The sequence below is a fragment of the Setaria viridis genome, chromosome 7, assembly GCF_005286985.2.
Source record: "Setaria viridis chromosome 7, Setaria_viridis_v4.0, whole genome shotgun sequence".
In the NCBI taxonomy this organism is placed as follows: domain Eukaryota; kingdom Viridiplantae; phylum Streptophyta; class Magnoliopsida; order Poales; family Poaceae; genus Setaria; species Setaria viridis.
In genome coordinates this window covers 17,582,892-17,603,604 of record NC_048269.2, presented here as the reverse complement: position 1 = coordinate 17,603,604, position 20,713 = coordinate 17,582,892, and the positions used below count along the sequence as shown (strand labels likewise).

Genomic DNA, 20,713 nt, shown 5'->3' with positions numbered 1-20,713 from the left:
ATTATAACGTTACAAACTACTTGCTGCAACAACCGGAAAAAGATCAAAATTGATGTCGCAACATAAAAAAAATCAGATCATAACATCAGACTTGTATATTTGCAACATGATGGCACTCGGACATTCGGCTGCATCATCGAAGCAGTGAAGATGGTGCAGGCAACACTTATCAGTAGGGTCAAAGACGGCACATGGCTAACAGAATGCACGGGCAGCGTGTGACTTGCACAGTTAACAGCACCCAAAAAGAATTACTCCCCTACAAACGGCGTTCTTACCGGACAACCTGTACAACACTGGGTTACATCATACAGTACTACCCGAAACCTCGAAGCACTCCCTGCGCCTTTCGCCTTTCACAGCAGCAACATTCAGTTAATGGTTAACCGCACGGCTTCGATCAGGAGAAACTGAGCAGCACAGCATCCACCTCCTTGTTTATTACCAGCTGAAAAAATTTGCAACCATCTTTGGGAGCCTCTGGTCCGCAAATACTGTGCTGAAGTAGACATAGCTACATACACCAAAAGAGCGAAAGGGTGGGAGATGCAAATTCGGAAATAAAAAATGGATTGCAGAGTGTGGTTAGTGCTTCATGCGACGGACGTAGGATCAGTAATCACTGGCAATGGAGGAGTCTCGCCTTTGGCGTGATCAGATAGGACGTTATGGTGGTTTTGTTCCCAGCTCAAAATCCTGGACCTCCCAGGCCTGGAACGGACGTTTGGTCCCACAGGGAATGGTTCCTGACGAAAGACAAAAAGAAGTTACTGAAAATGCAAAAAGATGAAACAGAAACAGAATATTCACACTATTAGGGTCTGCTTGGTTCTCGTCCACACTGCCACATGGGCGTGCCCTTAGCCAAACCTGGTCTAAGGTATGTGTTAGGGACTTAGAGAGGGGGACAGCCATAGGCGCAGGAAAGAGGGCTGAGAGAGAGAGAGAACGGGAAGGTGGAAGGGATAAATCCCTAATTACTTCTTAATTCTCAAAGTACAATATTTCCTCGTATATATAGGGGAGATGACTTGACTCCTAAGTAACCTAATAGATTGATTCTTTATATAGATAGAATTCAATCTGATTACAAAAAGTCCTATGACCAAGGGGCACGAGTGGTCCAACCGCCTTTCTATTCCTAACCTGCCACTAACTTGCCCCTTCTCTTCCTGTAGCATGTCTTGCCGACCATAACAGTATGGCTGACAGTTTGGCTAAAAGTTGAGTTAATGACAATTGGGTCTATAGCTGAAAAACTGTGTTATGCCATAACTGTAGCACAAACCAAACATCTGCCACAGAAAGTGTGGCAAAGTTTCACAATTTGTGGTAACCTTGTCTAAAGAGTTGAAAAACGAAAGATAACCATCAAACATACTTTCATCAATCACAAAAGGGAAACAAGAAAACTGGTATGGCCATAGGAAATATAAACACTGAGATTTATGCTCATCGAGTAGAAACAACTCACTAAGGATGACAGTGATGTGCATAAATAGACCAGCCAATGCTGATGCAGGACAAGAGGATATAGATATGTGATAATGAAAAGACAGAATAACCAAAGCGTGGTTGAACTAGCATATTTCAACTTACACCAGAATTGCATTCAGAGCAGAGTTCAGGAATTGCCAGTCAATCAGTCATCATATACCATGATACAACAGATAATAGAAATAGATGGACAAGTAGAGAGCATACTTGATCTCCTGCATTGGGACCATCAGAGTGGAAGAGTATAGGGCGGCAGCGTTTATCTTCATTCATCAAACTTGAGTTCTGGAAATGAGCAACTAGAGCTGATTTTCCTTGGATTCTAGCATAAGCAAGTGATGCCACTTTCTCACTGTTGAACTTCTCCCACCTTTTCCCATTAAATGTCTGTAAGACACAGATGCATTAAAATTCATGTACTTTGTCCATTTTTATTCACAAGGCGCACATGCATTCCAAAATTGAAACTTCATAATCTTTGACTACCATTTAGAGAAAGAGTTTGTAGATTGTGGGATAAAACTTTAGTGTCATTGGATTTTTATCTAAAGCACTTTCCGTATGGTGTTGATCTTTATGGCCTTGAACTTGTAATATAAGATGCATTGCCAGTCAAAGTATGGCATTCAAACCACGAGTCAAACCTTACCTTGTATTGTGAAACAAAAAGAGTACCATTAAACATCATAAAGTAGCAAGTAACATACAACCAGAAATTCTCAAGAAACGACTTGAGACTATCTATATCTAACAGTCACCAATAATATTTCTTTCTTGACGAATGCACAAAAAAAAATCAAAGAGAATGTAGACATGAAAATGAGCCCAGGGCACAAAAAAATTATTATTGAATAGACTAAAACCGACATGGCAAGTTCTTGATATGTTGCAAAATCTCACCTTGTAAAATGGAACAATATTCTCAGGATTGATCATGTTAATAAATGCATAACCAACATTGCACTTATTCTGAAAATGGAGATGGTTAATGGTTAGTCCAACAAATATGCCAGTAACATTGAAGCAACTAAAATTAAGGAAATATCCACTAACAGAGACTAAGAGCAGAACCACACACCTTGAAGTCAATTGGCAGGTATATAAAATCATAAATTCCCCTGTGACTTTCATCAATAGCAGCCAGAAGCATCTTTGATGTGTACCTGCATCACCATAAGGTTTATGGGAACATCAAAACTTGCATGACTTAAAATATAGAGGCTCTTGCATAGAAAACTATAATAAATCCCAGATATATACTTGTTTGGGATATTCTTTATCATCAATGTCGTCCGGGAGTCCTCGCCCCGGACTATGCGGTCAATGTCAAGCTCAAACAGCCTTTTATTGTCAGATTGATTTACATTCGATTCGTTTCTTCGGATCCGCATCCGTTCACCAGCTGAATCAAATGAGGATGGAATCGGAGCCATATGACTCATTCGATGGAACATATGGCCCCTTTGCTGAGGAGATGGAGCACTCATGTGTGCAGGAGAAATAGCTGGGTCCATGAAAGTCCCTCCATTGTGCATACCATTGGTCTCCAACTGATGCAGATGTGTGCTGCCAGAGAAACCCATGACGCTTCCAGCACTCCCAGGATGGAAGCCTGGTGCTTCCATCATCTCCCCCGAATATCCACGTCTATCCCAAATTGATGGATTGAAAGCTGGGGAAGATCCCACATGTTCGTGATTCATAGGGATGATATTATCAAGCATGCGCAACGGTGCTCTTGAAAATCCATGCAATTTCATCAACGGGTGAGATGGTATGTTATTGATAGATGGGCCTGTGCTAGACCATAGCATGGGAGAAGAAGGCTGACAATGTAAGTTATTAGAATTACTCTGAGCTAGGTCGTGATCATGGAGAGGGCAACTGCCAATTCTTGAAATCCCAAGTGCTGTGAAAAAAAAATATTAGACCAAGTAAGCAATCATTTAGCATATTATAGTAACCATACAGAAGGTTTCTTGTAATCAACATCAAAGCATCCATGCTTGTCAGATGGCATTTTGAGAAATCATTGGAAGGTGGGGAGAAAAACGATGCAAATGCACCTAATATGGGTACTCGAAAAATACTACATCTAGATCACCAAATAAGAGAACCAGGATCTAGTAGTTTATACCTTCAGTATGGGTAGAAGATTGATTGCGGAGATTCCCAGAACCTCCTCTGTAAATATGTCTGGCGTCCATTGCTTCAGTAGCTCTAGCGTTGCTCTTAACACCAACAGATGGGATTGAGAAGTTATAAGGGCCACAATTGTTTAGTCTACCGTTAAACTCAGGGAGAGAATGAGGATGGAAACCGCTACTCTCTTGAACGCCATAATCCATTCGCTCATTGTTCTGTCCATTCATCTTTTCGAGTGAATGGCAGTGCTCATCAAGAGCATAGTGGCTGCTTTCTGATCCTGCAGTTGCAATTCCAACAGGAGAGGACCTACTTGGTATGGTAGTTGAGGGAAGACCTAGAAAACTTCTTCCCTCTCTGAATTGGTTTATCGGTGTCTGACCTCTAGAACGCAAAACCTGAACAGTTCCACTTTCTGGGCCAGTGGATCTGATTGATGCCATTTTGACGGAACCTTGCATTATGTCTTATACAGGTCAGAAAATACAACAGATGGTTCAATTTTAGAAATAAAAATACATACCAAAGTATGTTGACAAAGGACTGTTTGGGCTTCCTAGTTTGCATACACCAAACCTTTCCTGCTCCAACGCGCGAGACGTCTGCTTCATCAAACTGCCACACAGAAAACTAACATTAATAATTTAAGATCATTGTGACTACATATACAAAATTACAAATGTGGTTTAGGTGTTGGTGACTGGGTTTTTTGTGATGTATCAACAAGAGGCTCGTTGAAAAGTGAAACACATAACCGTTGAAAAGTGAATATAACCAGTATCGAATGTGGCCCTTAGAGATGTAAAGTGGTCACATAATATTACCGTTTAGTACCATCCAGACAGCTGGGCTCCAATTTGATTTTATTTCCTGCAATATCACTCCTGTTCAAGGCATATTGTGCAGCTTCAGCTGCTCTGAGATCAAAAAACTCTATTGATTTGTGACGATCGTTGTCTGAAGTATTGTGAATCTGCAAGGAAAGTCATTTAGCAATGTTTCACCTGAATTTAGAGCTAGTTGATGTAAGATTATATGTTTTGATCACGACATCATACCTCCTTGATTTCACCATAGACACCAAATATCCGGTGAAGATCATCATTTGTTATTGAGGGGTCAAGGTTGAGTATTAGGGTGCCATGGTTGATATATTTCTCCAAAGGATAGTCCTAAAAGGATTGAGTCACCATTAGATTGTGTAGTAGTTATCAAACTTGCAAATATTCTCATAGTTTCAGTGCCAACTGGCAAAATATAGGCAATTTCATAGATGGACTCAGGTTAAACAAATAAACAAGAAACACTGTAACAACATAACAAAGTATATACCCTCGCAACAAAGTAGAAAAGACACAACGAAAGTATGTTTTAGAATTTAGAAAACAGCATAATATCATGTAAATACCTTTGGAATGGAGTACCGTATGTCAAGTTTCCTATGTCTGATTGCCTTTCTTTGAAGGGCCCTCACAGCATTTTCAGCCGATCTTACATCATAGTAAGATACTATCACAAAACCATGATGTTTGCTAGAAGCATTAAGTGTATGCATGTCTCCGTATTGCTAAAAGGGAAAGTAAATATCATTAGACTACTTAAACCATTTGCCACAAGGTGTATCTAGCTGAAAAGGAAGACTTACCTCAAATATAAATTTCAATTCAGAATCCTCAATATTGCTATCAATGTTTCCAACAATAAGGATTCTCGAAGGTTGTTCCGCATAAGTGCATTTACCATTTAGTTGGACATTTGACCTAGTATGACTATAATCGACCCCACCATTAACTTTAAACAGTTTTTCATTTCTATCTGCTTCTAATTCCATTCCACCTCCAGTACAAAATATATCATCCTCAATGTCATCCTGATAATTACCTTGGGTATTATACCCAACACAACCAAGAACACCTGACAATAAGTCATCGTCGTCAGGGAGCAGGTTGCCAATTATTTGGTTCTCAATTTCCTTTGTCATCTCAAAAGGCTCATCATCTGCTTGGTTGTGATCGACTTTTTCAACCAGCTGACCGACAACACTGTCCTTTGGTGTTAATCTCACTGCACCATAGCAAATGAAAACAATATGAAATTGCCGCAAAAACAACACTTCTTTCTTTTTGGCTTGGATGTAGTATGAAAGTTGAAATTTCACTAAGCCAGTGGAAATGCACAGTGAATAAAGGAGAAAGATTCTTAAAGGAAAAAGGTAGAGTAAATTCGTTTTGTTATATTCTCTTTTGTTCATCTTTCTCCAACTGCTTCACAGACTCTTTCTTCATTTTTATGTTCATGCAAGGATGCTTTAGCTATTGCAGGTACAAACAAGCAGCACATTGTTCAGTATGACAAAATAGACTAAGTAAAAGAAAATGCAAGAGACAAAAGTATGATGGCTCACTTTTCTTGTCAAAAATGTCTGGAAGGGAGCTGGAAAAAAGTCCGCTTTCATATTGGGTCCCATTTAAACTTCCCATTCTACCTTCCAGAGGTGAAACCAACAGCTTGGGAAAAGAATCACGTTGGTGTACATGATTTTGATCTGCTCTCCAGAAAGATGGTGGCAGGTTAACATTTCTTTGGTCGAGCAACTTGTCGTCAAGGCCAAACTGGGCTTTCTGGTCCATTAGCTTGTATGGCTGCATATCTAACTGATTCACTACTGCTCCACTTGGAGAACATGCAAATCTGCCTGTTTGGAGCAAAAGATAAATCAGTCACCATCGGCCATCAAACAACAGTGACACCAACCCAAATAAGTAAGATGAAGCAAAACTAGCAATGTTTAATGAAGAACTGTGTAGGCAATACTGCCAAGACACCACAGGAAAACAGTTGGCAACTAAATCAGCAGTGTGCCCCTCCATAGAAATGCAGCTACCTAAAACTTTCTGGAAAATGGTATACACATCCTCAGATCTTGCTCAATCAGTTGTCCAAACTGAAGAAACATGAATGCCCCCACATAGACCGACTACCACTTCCGTTCTGATTCAGTTGTCATTTAGAGTATAACACGGTCAACCATGCACAATTTTCATCTTTACTCTTTCTAAGAGGTTTGTGGAAAAAAAATTAACAAAATTATAATGAATAAAGACACATTTGATGATAATCTGGTAACATCATTCTTATTTGACGATGTGGGACATCTAGATATTTTGATGTATAATGTGGTCCAAGAAATTAACTTGGTTGAACACAGGATGTAGCCTGCAAGTAGTTTTCTACTTGCCACAATTTTGTTTAGGCAGAGGAAGGTTACCAAGAGAAATTAATTGAACCACAATGTGAACCAAATTTCAGTTACTCACCAACATTCTCAGGAAAGCAACCCTGCTTCAAAACTCCAACCTGCCTCTACAAAAGAATTTGGCATGATGAAATGAATTAGCCTAGTTCTAGTTGTGCATCATAGTAACTAGGTCATGGGCAGTAAAACTAAAAAGCTACTGCTTCGCCAGAAAACATATATGAGTGCGAACCATCATTACCCATCATTTCAAGCTTCAACTAGTGCAAAAAGATCCTTCCAGGGGCAAACGCCTAGTTCATGAAAGGATTGAAGCAGCAATTTGGCAAGTACAGCCGGGCTCACCTCAGGACGCAACCCAAGCTCGTCAGTGAAGGGGGACGATTCAGACCCCGCCGGAAGAAAGTGGGTCGGGGGCATGCGGCGCCTCTGCTCGGTTGGCATCCTGCGGGCGCTGCGCCTCACCGCTAACCTAATAGCGCAAGCAAACGCACCAAGTTTCAACGCTTCCGGGAGCTCAGTTCAAACGGATCAAAATTTCAGGGCATGGAAACCGAAAGCTTGATGAAGAAGCGCGCGGAAATTGGGGTCTCGAAAGAAAATCGGTGACACGGGACACTTGGCAGAAACCAACAGTTTTGGGTGGGTTAAAAATTCCGGATCAGAAGCGCTCGCTTTTACCGATTAAAAAATGTTTGTGCGAAATTCCGTGCGAAACTATGGGCTCCAGCAACATTTGGCGGTAGTAAAAAAAAGTGTGCAGAAAAAGACGGGGAAAATTAATTGACCAAGGGACCTCGACCTCGAAGAGCACGGAAAGCACACAAGCAACTTGTGATCGAAATAAAAGCCGGAACAGAAAAAGAAAGGTTCTGCAAACCGCATCAAGGAACCGAGCTCAGATCATGCGGTGGAACCAAAATCACGCGAAACTCCCCGCGATTCAAGCGCCATTTGCTTCCAGAAAAGCTGGTAACCGTCGAGCCCAAATTGAAAAACCGCACGAGCAGCTCAAAGCACATCCAAAATTCCAAACAATGAGTAAAAATCGCAGAGAGACGGTCTCACCAGTTGGGCACCTGGATCCCCTTCCTTTCCGGTCACAGCCGGGAGCTCGACGGGAACACGCAACCGGTGGGCACAGGGGCGAGCGAGGGAGAAAGCTCCATGGCTCTAGTCCGTCCTACAGGAGCCTAGAGAGGCAGCAGGGCGGCAGCACAGCTCTAGTCCGTCCCCATTCCAGTTCCAGCACTCGCGCCCTCTCCCGCTCCCCCCACAGGTCGCCGCGAGCTCGCCGGGAGCCTTCTCCGGCGAGGTGGTGGTAGTGGTGGTTGTGGTGGTCTGGCGGTGGCGAGACGAAGACAGGAGCAGAGGCGAAGCACCGAAACGAATTTTAAAAGAGCAGAATATTATATTACTATTTTACGAAATTGGAAACGCGAAACAGGAGGGGCGCTCGACGCTCGGGCGAATTATATCGTGCCGGATAGCGCAGGCGCCAGCTTGGCCACGTGGATGGCAGGTGGGCTCTCGTGCGGCGGGCCCATGTGTCGGTGAGACTGCTTGGTTGATGCAAGGGTGGGGGGACCGACGTGGCGGTGGTGGTGGGAAGCGGCGTTCCGACGGGAGCGGAATTATTGGTGTGGGTCCCACGGGGGCAGTTGGGGCAGTGAGTGAGGCTGGCGCGGTGACGTGTGATCTTTTTGGTCCGTCAGGCGCGTCAGTGAGAAGGATAGGGACGCCGCGAGCTGGACCACATCGAGACGAGGACGATCGGCTCGACCGCTCGAGCTGAAAGCATGAGGCCGGTTTCCGTAGCTTATTTTTAGCACACATAGAATGTTTAGATAATTATTAGAAATATTAAATATAAATTATTTATAAAACTTATTACACGGAAGGAGGCTAAACGGCGAGATGAATCTATTAAATCTAATTAGTCCATGATTTGACAATATGCTGCTACAGTAAATATTTGCTAATGATGGATTAATTAGACTTAATAGATTCGTCTCGCCGTTTAGCCTCCATTTGTGCAATTAGTTTTATAATTAATTCATATTTAGTCCTCCTAAACTTTAACTCGAGGAACTAAATGCCCCTTAAACGCATGCGGAACCTGAGGTCTGTTTGGAATGAAAACACAGAGAAATTGAGAAAAATAAAGGAATTGGATAGTAATATAGTAGCAAAATAGAGGATTGAAAAAACACAGAAATCACACAAAATAAGGTGTTTGGAACGTAGAAATTTATAACACATGAATTAGATGATCACATAGACGATAAAACTCATTAGCATTTGATCTAACGCATTAACTAGCGGATAGTATGGACTAGACTACAAGCTGTCTCTCACTTGGGCCTTGTTTAGTTCCCAATTTGGGAGTGCCAAAGTTGGGAGTTTGTCATAAATGCGCAACTGTAGCATTTCGTTTGTATATGTGAATTATTATCCAAACATTGACTAATTAGGCTCAAAAGATTCGTCTCGCAAAGTGCAACAAAACTGTGCAATTAGTTTTTAATTTCGTCTACATTTAGTACTCCATGCATGTACTGCAAGTTTGATGTGATGGGGAATCTTCTTTTTGCATAGTGTCAAAATTTGAAATTTGGGGGAAACTAAACATGGCCTTGCCCTCTTACGTGTGGACCCATGGTCCAAGGACTGAATCTATACAGAATATACCCGTCCTTATCTTCTTCAACCTTTTCCCATGGACCTTTCACATCATTACCATAGCCTAGAAGATTTGTGTAGTTGGTGTTGTTGTTTCCTTTCGTTGGGAGAAAATAGATACTTGTTTCCTTTTATATCTTTCTCTTGATATGTTGGTTTGGAGCTCTTGTTCTTGTTCTCTCGTGGAAGTGAACTGTAGCACAGCGACAGTGACAAGGAAGAACTACTCCGGGTAAGCTTGATGAGTGTGCGGCGGCGCGCGCGCGTCATAGGAAAGTTTCCCTCAGCTCTGACCACATTTTTTCTTCCCTCCAAAAGTACATCTCTGGAAAGTTTCTCGCTCTTTCCTCCATTCCAAACGCGTTCATAGCTTTCCTTTTCTCTGGAACGAAAACCTCCAATTTTCCTGCATTTTTCCTCCGTTCCAATTGGAACGGGGCCTAAGGGTATGTTTGGTTTACGGCCAACGCTGACCAAACAAAATATTAATGTACCCTGACGAATTGGCGCATACTTGGTTGGTTACCATCAGTTGGCACGCCAACGTCTGCCAAACCAAAATACACACAGGCGCGGGTAAAAACACAGGCGGGCAAACTGCTCGCCAACAATTTGGCAGGACGTGGCACTCACAACTTCAAAAGCCAGCCAGCACTAGCGAGCAGGCTGAAAATCTCTTAAATGCCTCGTCTAATTACCATTCTATTTTCATATTTGTATTCTTCATAATTAAATCTACAAAACAAGATGTCACGTGACTATATTTCAATGGAAAAAATTATAATAACATGTGGACTTCACATATCATACTAAGAAGTTGAATGTGTTCTGACTAAATTTGGTAGGGTTACAGTCCAAACACAAGTTTGCCAATGTTTCGACGTTGCCCGCGATTTGATCATGACCAAAATTTAGCAGGACTATGGAGCTTAAACCAAATATGCCCTAAACTTGAGATGCTTGCTACACGGGTAGTTCGCTTCGTAATGCCGGTCATGTTTTCTTCACACTCCTTTGTCGTTTTTTCGAGTGCTTATTTTGGAATTATTTTGGAATATGTAAAGATGTTTATGCTTCAAAAGAGGAATTAATAAGGGGACTCGATGGACAAGAATACAGTCATCCTTATCAGCAATTAGCTAGTTTTTTTTTGTTTTGCGCGAAGGAAATAGAAACACATTCTTCCCTTGATACCATGATACCACCACCCTCTCCCACTGAAATCATCGCATCGCAGTTGGAGCATGCCACGTCTGCACAAGCAGCCAAACTCCGTGCGTCTCCTCCCGCGCCCGGCGCCCGGCGGGTTCGAATAACCGGGGTGCATCATGTGGGGACGGGCGCAAAAAGGAAACGGCGGTCGCCGCTTGGCGGGTCCCGCCTATCCTCGGAGGATAGGGTAGCCGTTTTCCATGACGAGACCGGCCTCGCGTTGTCGCGTTCAGCGGCGGGCCCCCGGGCCCCCCGGCGGGACGCGTGTCGCCACGCCGCTGGTTTTCCTCACGACCGGTCCCGCCTGGCGGTGGGATGGGTAGAGCGGAGGGTCGGGAACCGGGGCCCGTGCGTGCGTGCTTCGTCGAGCAGGTCACGGGTCCGTTCCGAAGATTCGATGCAGAAGGCACGGCGGGTCCCGCCAGACCCCGAGCGTCGGCGCCTCGGCCGCGTCCCGTACTCCCGTGCTTCCGGTGGGCCGTGGGCGCGTCCGGCTTCGGACCACCCGATGAATGCTGTGTGCTTGCGGCTTGCCTCCAGAGAGAGACAGAGATTGTGGGCCCGGCTGAACTCATGGGATGGGGGATTGGTTGGGTAAGGGTTGGGGGGCAGTCTTTTCCGAACTGCTCTATCCGTTCCCTCGGCTAGCCATCCCCGTCTCTCTTTCTGCCCTTTTTTTTTTTCCATGCGCTCTGAAACTGTAACGCGACGACGTTCTTCTGCTCGTTCCATGAAACTGCCACCATTGCTGAATGCTTGACGAATAACCCCTCTGCCTCTGTTGATGAATATCCTGATCGACACGGCAGGCCCGTACATCACCCATGGCAAGTGGGCTAACTGCACCAGGCCTCCAATTTTGGGGCCCCCATGTGTCGACCTCCCTCTGGTAGTCTGGTGCCTGGTGGTCTCTGTAACTCTGTTCCTGCCTGCATCTGCAATTCTGCATGCGACCAGCGGACCAGGCCTGCATGCAACTTTTTGATTTTTTGGCCTGGAGAATCTGTTGGGTCATTGGCTCATTGCGTGTTGCCGGACCAAGAGTCCATAACCGTCCGATAGACCGATACTCCGATTAGCAGGCCTGACCTGCAGGCTGCCGTCTGCCGATTAGGATTCTAAATCTAATCGCTAGATCGCGTGAGCGCCGCCAGCCGCAATCTTGCCGAGTCGCCATCTCCCCGAGCTGCGCGCGAACTGCGATTCTGCGAAGCTACTGCCACAATCAACCCTACATGCAGGCAGCGACTCCACCTCTGGGGCTCTGACGGCAGGTCTGACTTCTTCACAACAAAAGGTACCGCGTGAAGGCGTGATCACGTGATTCACTGAGAAGGTGCAGGTAATGTAATATTGTGCCTATTTTGAAGAATACTAGAAGAATGATGCTTTTTAATGGAAGCTAAGAACTTATCAGTAAGTAAACTTCATCATTTAATCGTTTTGTATGAATACTTATGGTATTACATGAGAAAGTCTACATGCATTTTAGCTATTTGCATGGCCAAAAAAACGTAGGTACGGGCGACACGGGCATCTCACAGTCTCTCACGGTTCCGGCCGTCGGGCCTCCCTCTCCTCGAGTACTCGCGTGACTCGTGGTGGACACCCACAGAACAGAGGCCATACGGGCGAGAGAAGAGAGTAGGGCCGGGGGGAAAAAAGGAACTGACGGTATAGCTGTTCACAAAGGTGCCTTGCCAAAAATACAGAAACGAAGATGGTCACTGAATCATTTTTTTTTTTGATAAAGTGGTCATTGAATCATTGGAATCTGGTAGAGGGCAGCAGGTAGCACACTGATCTCACTCCAATCCTCGTCGCCAACTACAGGACACGGCCGAGTGCGGTTTTATTTCTTATCTCGCTTCGCTCTCTATATCCTGGTGCTTCCTTTCTGGCGACGATAGGATCCCTATCCTTATTTTGACGTGTCGACCGGGGCATGCAGGAGTGGTGTCCGTGGATGCACGCACCAGGCCAGGCCACCAGGCCAGAAGCAAAAGACGGGACTAGCCAAGATGCCGTCATGCCATGCGGTCACTCCGATGCCTTCGTTCTGTGCAGTGCCGGTTCTATAATTTTGAAGGCCTACAATCGAACTAGATATTATGGACTTTTAGACTGAATATTTTTATTTATAATAAGAGTTTTGCTAAATATCTGTCATCAGATATTTCTGAAAAATCTGTCGAATTTTAATCCACCGGATGTTTTTCGAGATTCATGCTGTCATAGTTCTGTTTCCCCTCTGTTCCCTCGGGTACGCTGTGTTTAACGGGTCTGATTTCGCGCTCCAAGACCCGTACTTATCCCTAATTCTCCGTCTCATTGTTCTGTCACTTGCCGCCGCCTCTCCCCTGAAGCTGCACGGGCGTGTTCGCTGGTAGCTGCATCACCTTTCTCCACTGATTTCCCACTCTGATCTGATGTATTCTTTGCTGCTGTATTCGTGCGGTTCGTTGCCGCCCACACCCCCCTTTCCTGTTTTCCTGTTTGTGTTCGTCACCCAGCTGCTTGTTTCCATTTATTCCCCCAACAAATCGAAGGTGTTTTCAATGGAATTTGTTGTTTAATCAGATTAACATCGATGCAGGGCAAGATGTGGAAAGGCATGGGATCCGCGGGATGTGCAACGCGAAGCCGCTCCGTTGGTCCGGTTGCATCATGAACCTCCCCGAGAAGCCATCCTTATGCCTGCATACAATTTTGCTTTGCTGTCTGCAGTGAATTTGTGATTTGAGCGCTACTGCACTAGGGTTAGAGCATTAGTTTGGCAATTTTCGTTTCCCAAATCTTGTTGTTTGCCAACTCCCAAAATAATATAGCGAGGAAAAACAGATCTTATCTCCAACAGTTTGGCAAATTTCGTTTCCCAAAACCCAAAATTGTGGACCCACACGTTTTTTTGCCCGCGCTTTTTCTCTTGGTGGCGTCGCTTGGTCACGCGGGAGGTGTCGCACAGTTTCTTGACCGCGGCGTCGCTAGGTCACGGACAAGGGTTTCCCAAGGTCGCCGCCGGTGCTGGTCTCTAGGAAGCTACAGAAGCCACGGACGGGATCTTCCTTCCAGCCTGCCAGTCCACGAGAGGTCGCCAAGACGCCGAATCTTCCTTGCAGCCGCCCGCCGTCCTCCCAGTCAGGCACTGCAGGTATCCAAGGTTCGTGCTTCCTAGATCAATAACTTGCGGCCAGGATCTTGTATAGATTGTTTGGATCTTCTCAGTTGCACAATTGTCATTTGCAGGCGGGTTAGTCGACGTCATGAGTACTTACAAATCACTTCTCCAAATAGAATTGGATGACGATTCATCTTCAGATGATGATGATTATTTCATCATCACAGCTGCTCGAATTGTGCAAACGTTTTCGGGTCATAAACGAAGACATGGTAGTTCTGTCCCTGGCCATGTTGTTCTTTATCGAGATAGAGAAGGCGGCCATCAAAGGATGTTTCAAGATTATTTGGTAGATAATCCGATCGTACGGACCACATTTATTCCGTTGGAGGTTGGTGTTCATTCACCTTTCATTAGCCCCGTGCTATGCACTTAACTATTATATGTCTTGTTGAAATTTTGTTTATTTTCTTCAGGTACAGGATGAGTAGGGAGCTTTTCGTATGCATAATGAATGTTGTTGAGTCACATGATGATTACTTTGTGCAAAAAAGAAATGCGGCCAATGTACTTGGATTAAGTTGCTTCCAAAAAGTCATTGCTACATTTCGTATGCTCACATATGGGGTTCTTGCCGATGCTACAGATGAGTATGTTCGCATTGGCGAAAGTACTGCACTTGAGAGCCTACGTAGGTTCGTTGCTGCAGTTGTTGATGTATTTGAAGATGAGTACCTGAGACATCCCAATGAGGCCGACACAGCACGCTTAATGGCACTCGGTGAGAAAATAGTTTTCCTGGAATGTTAGGGTCCATCGACTGTATGCATTGGGCGTGGAAGAATTGTCCAGTAGAATCTCAGGGTCAGTACAAGGGGCATGTGGAGAAGTCCACTATCATTTTAGAAGCTGTTGCTTCGAACGATCTTTGGATATGGCATGCTTTTTTTGGAATGCCTGGGTCTCGTAATGACATCAATGTCCTTCACCGGTCTCCTTTATTTGCGAACCTAGCGGAGGGTAGAGCTCCAGATGTGAACTACACCATTAATGGTTGTGATTACACTATGGGTTATTATCTAGTAGATGGTATATACCCCTCATAGGCTACTTTAGTCAAGTCCATCTCTCTACCTATGGGGAACAAGAAGAAATATTTTGCTAAAGCACAACAAGCAACGAGAAAGGATGTTGAAAGAGCTTTTGGGGTTTTGCAATCTAGGTTCGCCATTGTTCAAGGACCAGCTCGCTTGTGGGACATAGAGACACTTAGATTGATCATGAGGGCTTATGTGATCATGCACAATATGATTGTTGAAGATGAAGCATTCGTCGACCCTACTGAGCGGTTCGATTATGGTGGTCAAAATGTGGAACCTTCTCGTGGCCAAGCTACTCGAACATTTGCTGAATTTATTGATGCTCATAAAAGGATCAGAGACCAGGAAACACATTTCCAGTTGAAAGAAGACCTCATCGAGCACCTATGGAACCATCATCCAGATTTATATTAGCTACATAGTACTTTCAATAAAAGGTTGTCTCAATCACATGTAAATAAAAGGTTCTCTGAAACACAAAAAAAAATGTTTACTGGTTCCTCAAATTATTAAATAACATGAACTAAATTTAATTTACCAAATGCCGAGCGATGATCTTCTGCTGCATCGTCTCATAGTACTGCTTCTGCAGCGGGGTAAGGGAGGTAATGTCCATTGACATTATTTCTTTTTCCTCTTTGATCAAGTCCGCTTCAGCTTTTTTTTTCTTCTAATGGGAGTCGCTTCTTCTCTACCTCAAGTGAAGCCAGTAACCTCTCCTCTTTCTTCTTCTCACATTCCATGTCAAAAGCCTCCTTCTTCGCCCACATTTGTCCAAAGCCTCATGGCAAGTTTCGCTACCTCCTCGTCTAAGAGCTTCTTTTGCCTTCTTCACACCCTGTGGTCTTTTTCTTGCTTTGGATTCTGGAGCTGCAATCTCTGTGACATCTTCAGTGTTTGTGGCTTCTACATTCCTTGACGTCGAGTCCATGTTAACCTTCTGTTTTTTCTTGCCTGCTCGCTTCTCCTGCTCGGCCAGTTCCACCCTCTTGGCTTTCCACTTGTCTTGTTCCTTCAATTTATTCCAACAATGTATAAGAGTAAATGTCTCCTTGTCCTTGTCTAATTCCTTGTACATCTCGCATGCGTCTGAAATCTGTACATGTTAATTGTCAATGTATATATCTTTTCAAATGAACCAAATAAAAAAAACAAATGATCCAACATGGAAAACAAACCTTGTCTTGGATAGTTAATCCACTTTGATTCCTACGCTCAATCGCCTCGTAGCATGAACAATACTTGTTCACCTGATATCGAATTGTCAGCCACCTATGCATAATGGAACTCTCTATCCTGACAGCTGCAGTTGTCTTGTTTTTCTTAAAAAAAGCATAAACTCTACTCCAAAACGTGGAACGAGATTGATTGGCCCCGTGAATGGGATCTTTGCTAACATTCAACCAAGCTGAGCATACAACTAGATCCTCCTTCGCATCAAATTTTTTTGTCCTCTTACACAAACCCTTTGTACTGCGAGGGCGTTCAGTACCTTGAGTTGGCTGCACTTCCACATCTTCTTGTTGAACTTCAAAAGAAAAGTCATAAATATCCTGAGTGCCTTGTGTCATCGGAAAGGTGAGGTCATCCAAACCAGCAACAGCAGCAGCATCTCCATTGATCATGTTCATCCAGAATCCACCACCTTCCATTTGAATGAATCTAAAAAAATGACAAATGCGATGATTCAGCAGACAACAATACCATTTGCCGGCCACGAGCAGCAGGTAGCAGAGTACAGTAGCATGCACGAAAACAGTACCATGCATGTCCTGGCAATCTTTTTGAAAGAATATATATGCTTGTTGTATCAGATTCAGGCCACGAAGAAACATTTTGGGTATCTGACGAACATCACAGAACTGAACTGAACTAAATTGTACTTCGACATATATGACAAATGCAATGACAGAAAGCAGGCAACAACAGCCTTTCATCCTAGCAGAGGCAGGCAGTAGCACCCAGCGGCGGCCCAGCAGGCCCTATAGAACCCTAGCAGCCGATGACGTGGATCAATCCTAGCGAGAACCCTAGCGCGCAGCCGCCGTCGTGGATGAAGGATCAAGATCGGCGACGGGAAATAGAGGGAAGATCATACCTGAACCCTAGCGCGCAGCCATCGTTGTCGATGATCTGGGCTTCGAGTCGAGGAAAAGATAAAGACCGGCAACGGGAATAATATCTTCGTGCGGGAAGAAGACGGGACGAAAGTCTTCGCGCGCACGGGAAGGAGATGGGAAGAAAGTCTTCGCGCGCACGGGAAGGGGGCGGCGGCACGGAGAAAGACCGATGCCAAGCACGGAACCCGCGCGTATATTTGCATGCTAGATAGGGAGATATGCCAATTTGAAAAAGATGGGGAATTGGGATACAAACTGTTGGAGAGGGTTTTTCCTCAATTTGCCAAAAAATTATGGATGGGGAAGGCATTTGTCAAACGGTTGGAGATGCTCTTATTTCTTAGTTTTGTTCATCCCCCCAATCTCCTTTTTTCCATGTTCAAGCAGGAGGTTCAAACAGGAGGTCTGCAGTCGCAGCTCCTCCTCGTTTGGACTCGTCAAACCTTACCTAAGGTCCGATCTCCTTTTCCTTCCCCTCCCCTCTCAATCTGGTTCATTTTTCTGTTGTGATTTGGAGGTGTGGTTGATTATGGGATGCATTGGTTTCTCATCTGCATTTTAAGTCTTTTGCTCATATGACATGTCTTTGTTGTTTCTTACGTGCAATTTGTTTCTGTTCTCATAGCAGTTTCCTATGTTCCTTATTTATCAATTTGTATCTTCTTTGTATATTTGTGCCCAGACAAATCTAGTAGTATGATAGCCTACATGTGTATTGATCTAGTGATATAAACATGACAGTAATAAGATATTATGGGTTTTCTTTTCAGTTCAAAAGAATTAGTTATCTTTTATGTCTAGTGTTACTCTCCCTATAGTTTAGACACTCAATAACAAGTCAATACTCACAGGTCTAGATATCTTCGACCCGTTTGGTTTGTGTCACATGCTGATGCGGAATCATCCGAAACCTGCATTGAGCCTAGCCAGTCTGTTTGGTTTGGTCGTAAACGATAAAGTCCATCACAGTGCTATCTAGTTTAACTAAGAAAGCTAGTACTTTCTCATGCTCAGGTGATCTGACGGAGAAGTACCTTAAGACACTGTCCGGAGCAGCTGCATCCTGGATGGATTGATCGATCCTCTAAGCCAAATAGGCTTCTTGTTTAGCATTTCAAGAATGTATGAATCTATATTGTGTGTTTATTTTCTTCCTTTAGGTTTTGCTATTATTTGGCATGCTGCATATCTCATATTCAGGCCATGTAGGCACAATAGAATCGTGGTAGCTAGTAGTTTGTCATGCATTACATGTGCTGACTTATGAATGTGAATTCTGTTGGGTAAAATTTCTACCTTTATGCATATACTGTTTTATATTTGAGCATCTGTGCTTATCGGGGGCATGAAGAAAATTGCATCAAATTTGTGATCATTTTGCTAGGAAATTTCTTTTTGCTTGTAATTCATTTATATTTTAATTATATCAAATATTTTTGAGCCAATTTGATTTGATGATCAGATATTTGTTTGGCACCTTCCCGATATTCATGTTTTTATTTTGTTTTCTATTATGCAGCTTTGTTATGCCGTGTTTGGACTTGTACCGAGGCTAGGTGAAGTGGGAGGAGCAGAGCGAGAATCAGTTTGGAACTGTGTGCATGTTGATGCTCGTTATTGACAAACTTTTACCCCTGTTTATCTTTAATAATGATATGAATTTAATACATAAACTATTGATCACACCTAATAAATCGGTCATTTTCACATTTGCAACATATTTTGGAGGATGTTCTATTTTTGCAGGGAATTGGATCTAAAAGCATATTTTTGGATAAAGCACTGAACGAGCATCAAACTAGACGAAGATGAAGGCCAACGGGCTCAGGAAGGGCTTCGGCCGATTGGCCCAGAGGAGCAGTCTAGGGTCTTCTGGAGCCTTGCGATGCTCATCTTTTGCAAGCAATTTTCCGAGATGACTTAAGAGATAAATTTGTGAAGATACGACAAGGATGACTTCAGGACCAAAGAAAATCAAGCGGAGATTTGGAAATTATTGAAGATCAATCTCATCCCGAAGCTACCTACATTCCAGGTCCACATGCAAGTGAAAATAAAATAAGACTCCTGAGCATCTAAAAAGATTTGGAGATGAAGCAGGATGCCAGGGCCAAGGAAGGCCCAGGCCAATCGGCCTGGGGTTTCCTTCGCCCCCTCACCTTCCAATTTTTGTCATGCGCTCTCTGGACTATAAGTACCTCAAAAATCCACTGAGCCCCATAAACAAGACAACGTACTCGACGTGAAGCGGCAGAGAGCAGAAGGAACTTGAGGGACAAGTCTTCGGAGAGCCAAGGGCCGTGCTGTTGTCGGGGGTTAGCGTAGGCGAACCTCTGCCAGCGTGATCACCCTGCGAGGAAGGTAGGATCACCCTGGAGTTCTGGAGCTAGGAGTCATCAAGATCAAGGTAGGATCCCAATGGTGATCTTGTGATGTACAATTATTCATGGTGAAGTAATAGATGTGTTTATGTTCTTAGCGATGTAAGTATCTTTTTTTGATGGTTTTATGTTTTATCGGGGTTGCTTGCTTTTCAATCTATGAATCGATGATAAATTGCTTAGAATATTCTTGTGGTCGTGGTGATTGGATTTGCATACCTGATCTACCAATGAGTATGACACGTTCTCTTGATCGTGCCCTTAACCTGCTTGCGCTGATAGAGGTGATCGTGACGGTATCTTTCTTGTATAAGGTGAGGGGTTTCGAGATCCAGACCGGAGGTGTAGATTTAAAGATGCTTTTTTACTAGGATCATATATGTGTTGTTTTGCTATTTATGCTCGGAATTATAACATATGCATAGTCTAGGTTTCTCTAGATTGGTTATCTCTGTTCTATCTGTTATCTGTCTGTACATGCTTAGTAGATTAGATCTGAATCATCATCAACACTAAGTCCATACTAACAATGCTAGTTAAAATAGATCTTGTGCTATAAGTTTCACGGATTGATAAACCTTGAGGGAAGAAAGAGATACAATTGATCCATACGCTTACAGTTCACAGCTTGGTGTGCTAACACCCGTAAAAAAATACTGAATATTTTGTCCACGCCTACATGCAACAGAGAGTGTTTAGTTCCCGTTGAGAACTGCAACAGTATTTTTTTTTATTTGTGCCATTCGATTTCAGCAGCAAGCCACTAGCTGCAGGGGACTTTGGTTGTTGTATTTTTTGTGCATGCTGACCTTGAAGCAGCAGTTTTTGTGTTGAGCAGGTCGTCAGCTACAACCTAGAGTTCATCAAGTTCTCGGCTTCTAGCAGGTCTGCTCAAATTTGTGTATTGTTCCTTAATCTTGCTCTGAGCACTTAATCTTGCTGTATTCTATTAGTGATTGTTTGCACTCATGTGTTTCTCCTGACAGCGGTTGTTGAGCACTTAGTTAACTCCTTTTGCTTGATTTGAGGTCTTTGTCATTTTTGATAGTCTTACCTTAGCCAAACAGTTGAGTATGGCAGTTTTTTTGCTAGGCATATCAAATGTGGGTTCTATTTGATAATTAAATCAGATTATGGGAAATGATTTAAGTTATTTTTGTTCTAATGTGCCATGATGGGAAATCAGATTGTGGGTTCTATGT

The 20,713-nt window shown here is 43.6% G+C and overlaps 1 protein-coding gene and 1 pseudogene across 4 annotated transcripts; one reads left to right on the top strand and one right to left on the bottom strand.

Annotated features, from left to right (window-relative positions):
* Nucleotides 1-63: 63 nt before the first annotated feature.
* On the bottom strand, nucleotides 64-8,342 carry LOC117863354 (protein MEI2-like 4). Of its 4 annotated transcripts, none has more exons than XM_034747014.2 (15): nucleotides 7,967-8,342; nucleotides 7,244-7,370; nucleotides 6,960-7,005; nucleotides 6,047-6,337; nucleotides 5,288-5,706; nucleotides 5,051-5,209; nucleotides 4,701-4,814; nucleotides 4,467-4,615; nucleotides 4,166-4,257; nucleotides 3,635-4,108; nucleotides 2,758-3,406; nucleotides 2,576-2,660; nucleotides 2,398-2,466; nucleotides 1,705-1,884; nucleotides 64-746 (listed from the first exon to the last, which is right to left on the bottom strand). In XM_034747014.2, exons 2-15 carry the CDS (start codon nucleotides 7,340-7,342, stop codon nucleotides 594-596), a joined length of 2,979 nt encoding a protein of 992 aa, XP_034602905.1. In that variant the 5' UTR covers nucleotides 7,343-7,370; nucleotides 7,967-8,342; the 3' UTR covers nucleotides 64-593. The 4 variants fall into 4 exon arrangements, with proteins under 4 accessions (XP_034602905.1, XP_034602907.1, XP_034602906.1 ...); XM_034747016.2 differs by having other exon boundaries at nucleotides 3,635-4,096; XM_034747015.2 differs by having other exon boundaries at nucleotides 6,960-6,999.
* Nucleotides 8,343-12,889: 4,547 nt separating this feature from the next.
* On the top strand, nucleotides 12,890-15,424 carry LOC117865567 (uncharacterized; annotated as a pseudogene).
* The last annotated feature ends 5,289 nt before the right edge of the window (nucleotides 15,425-20,713 follow it).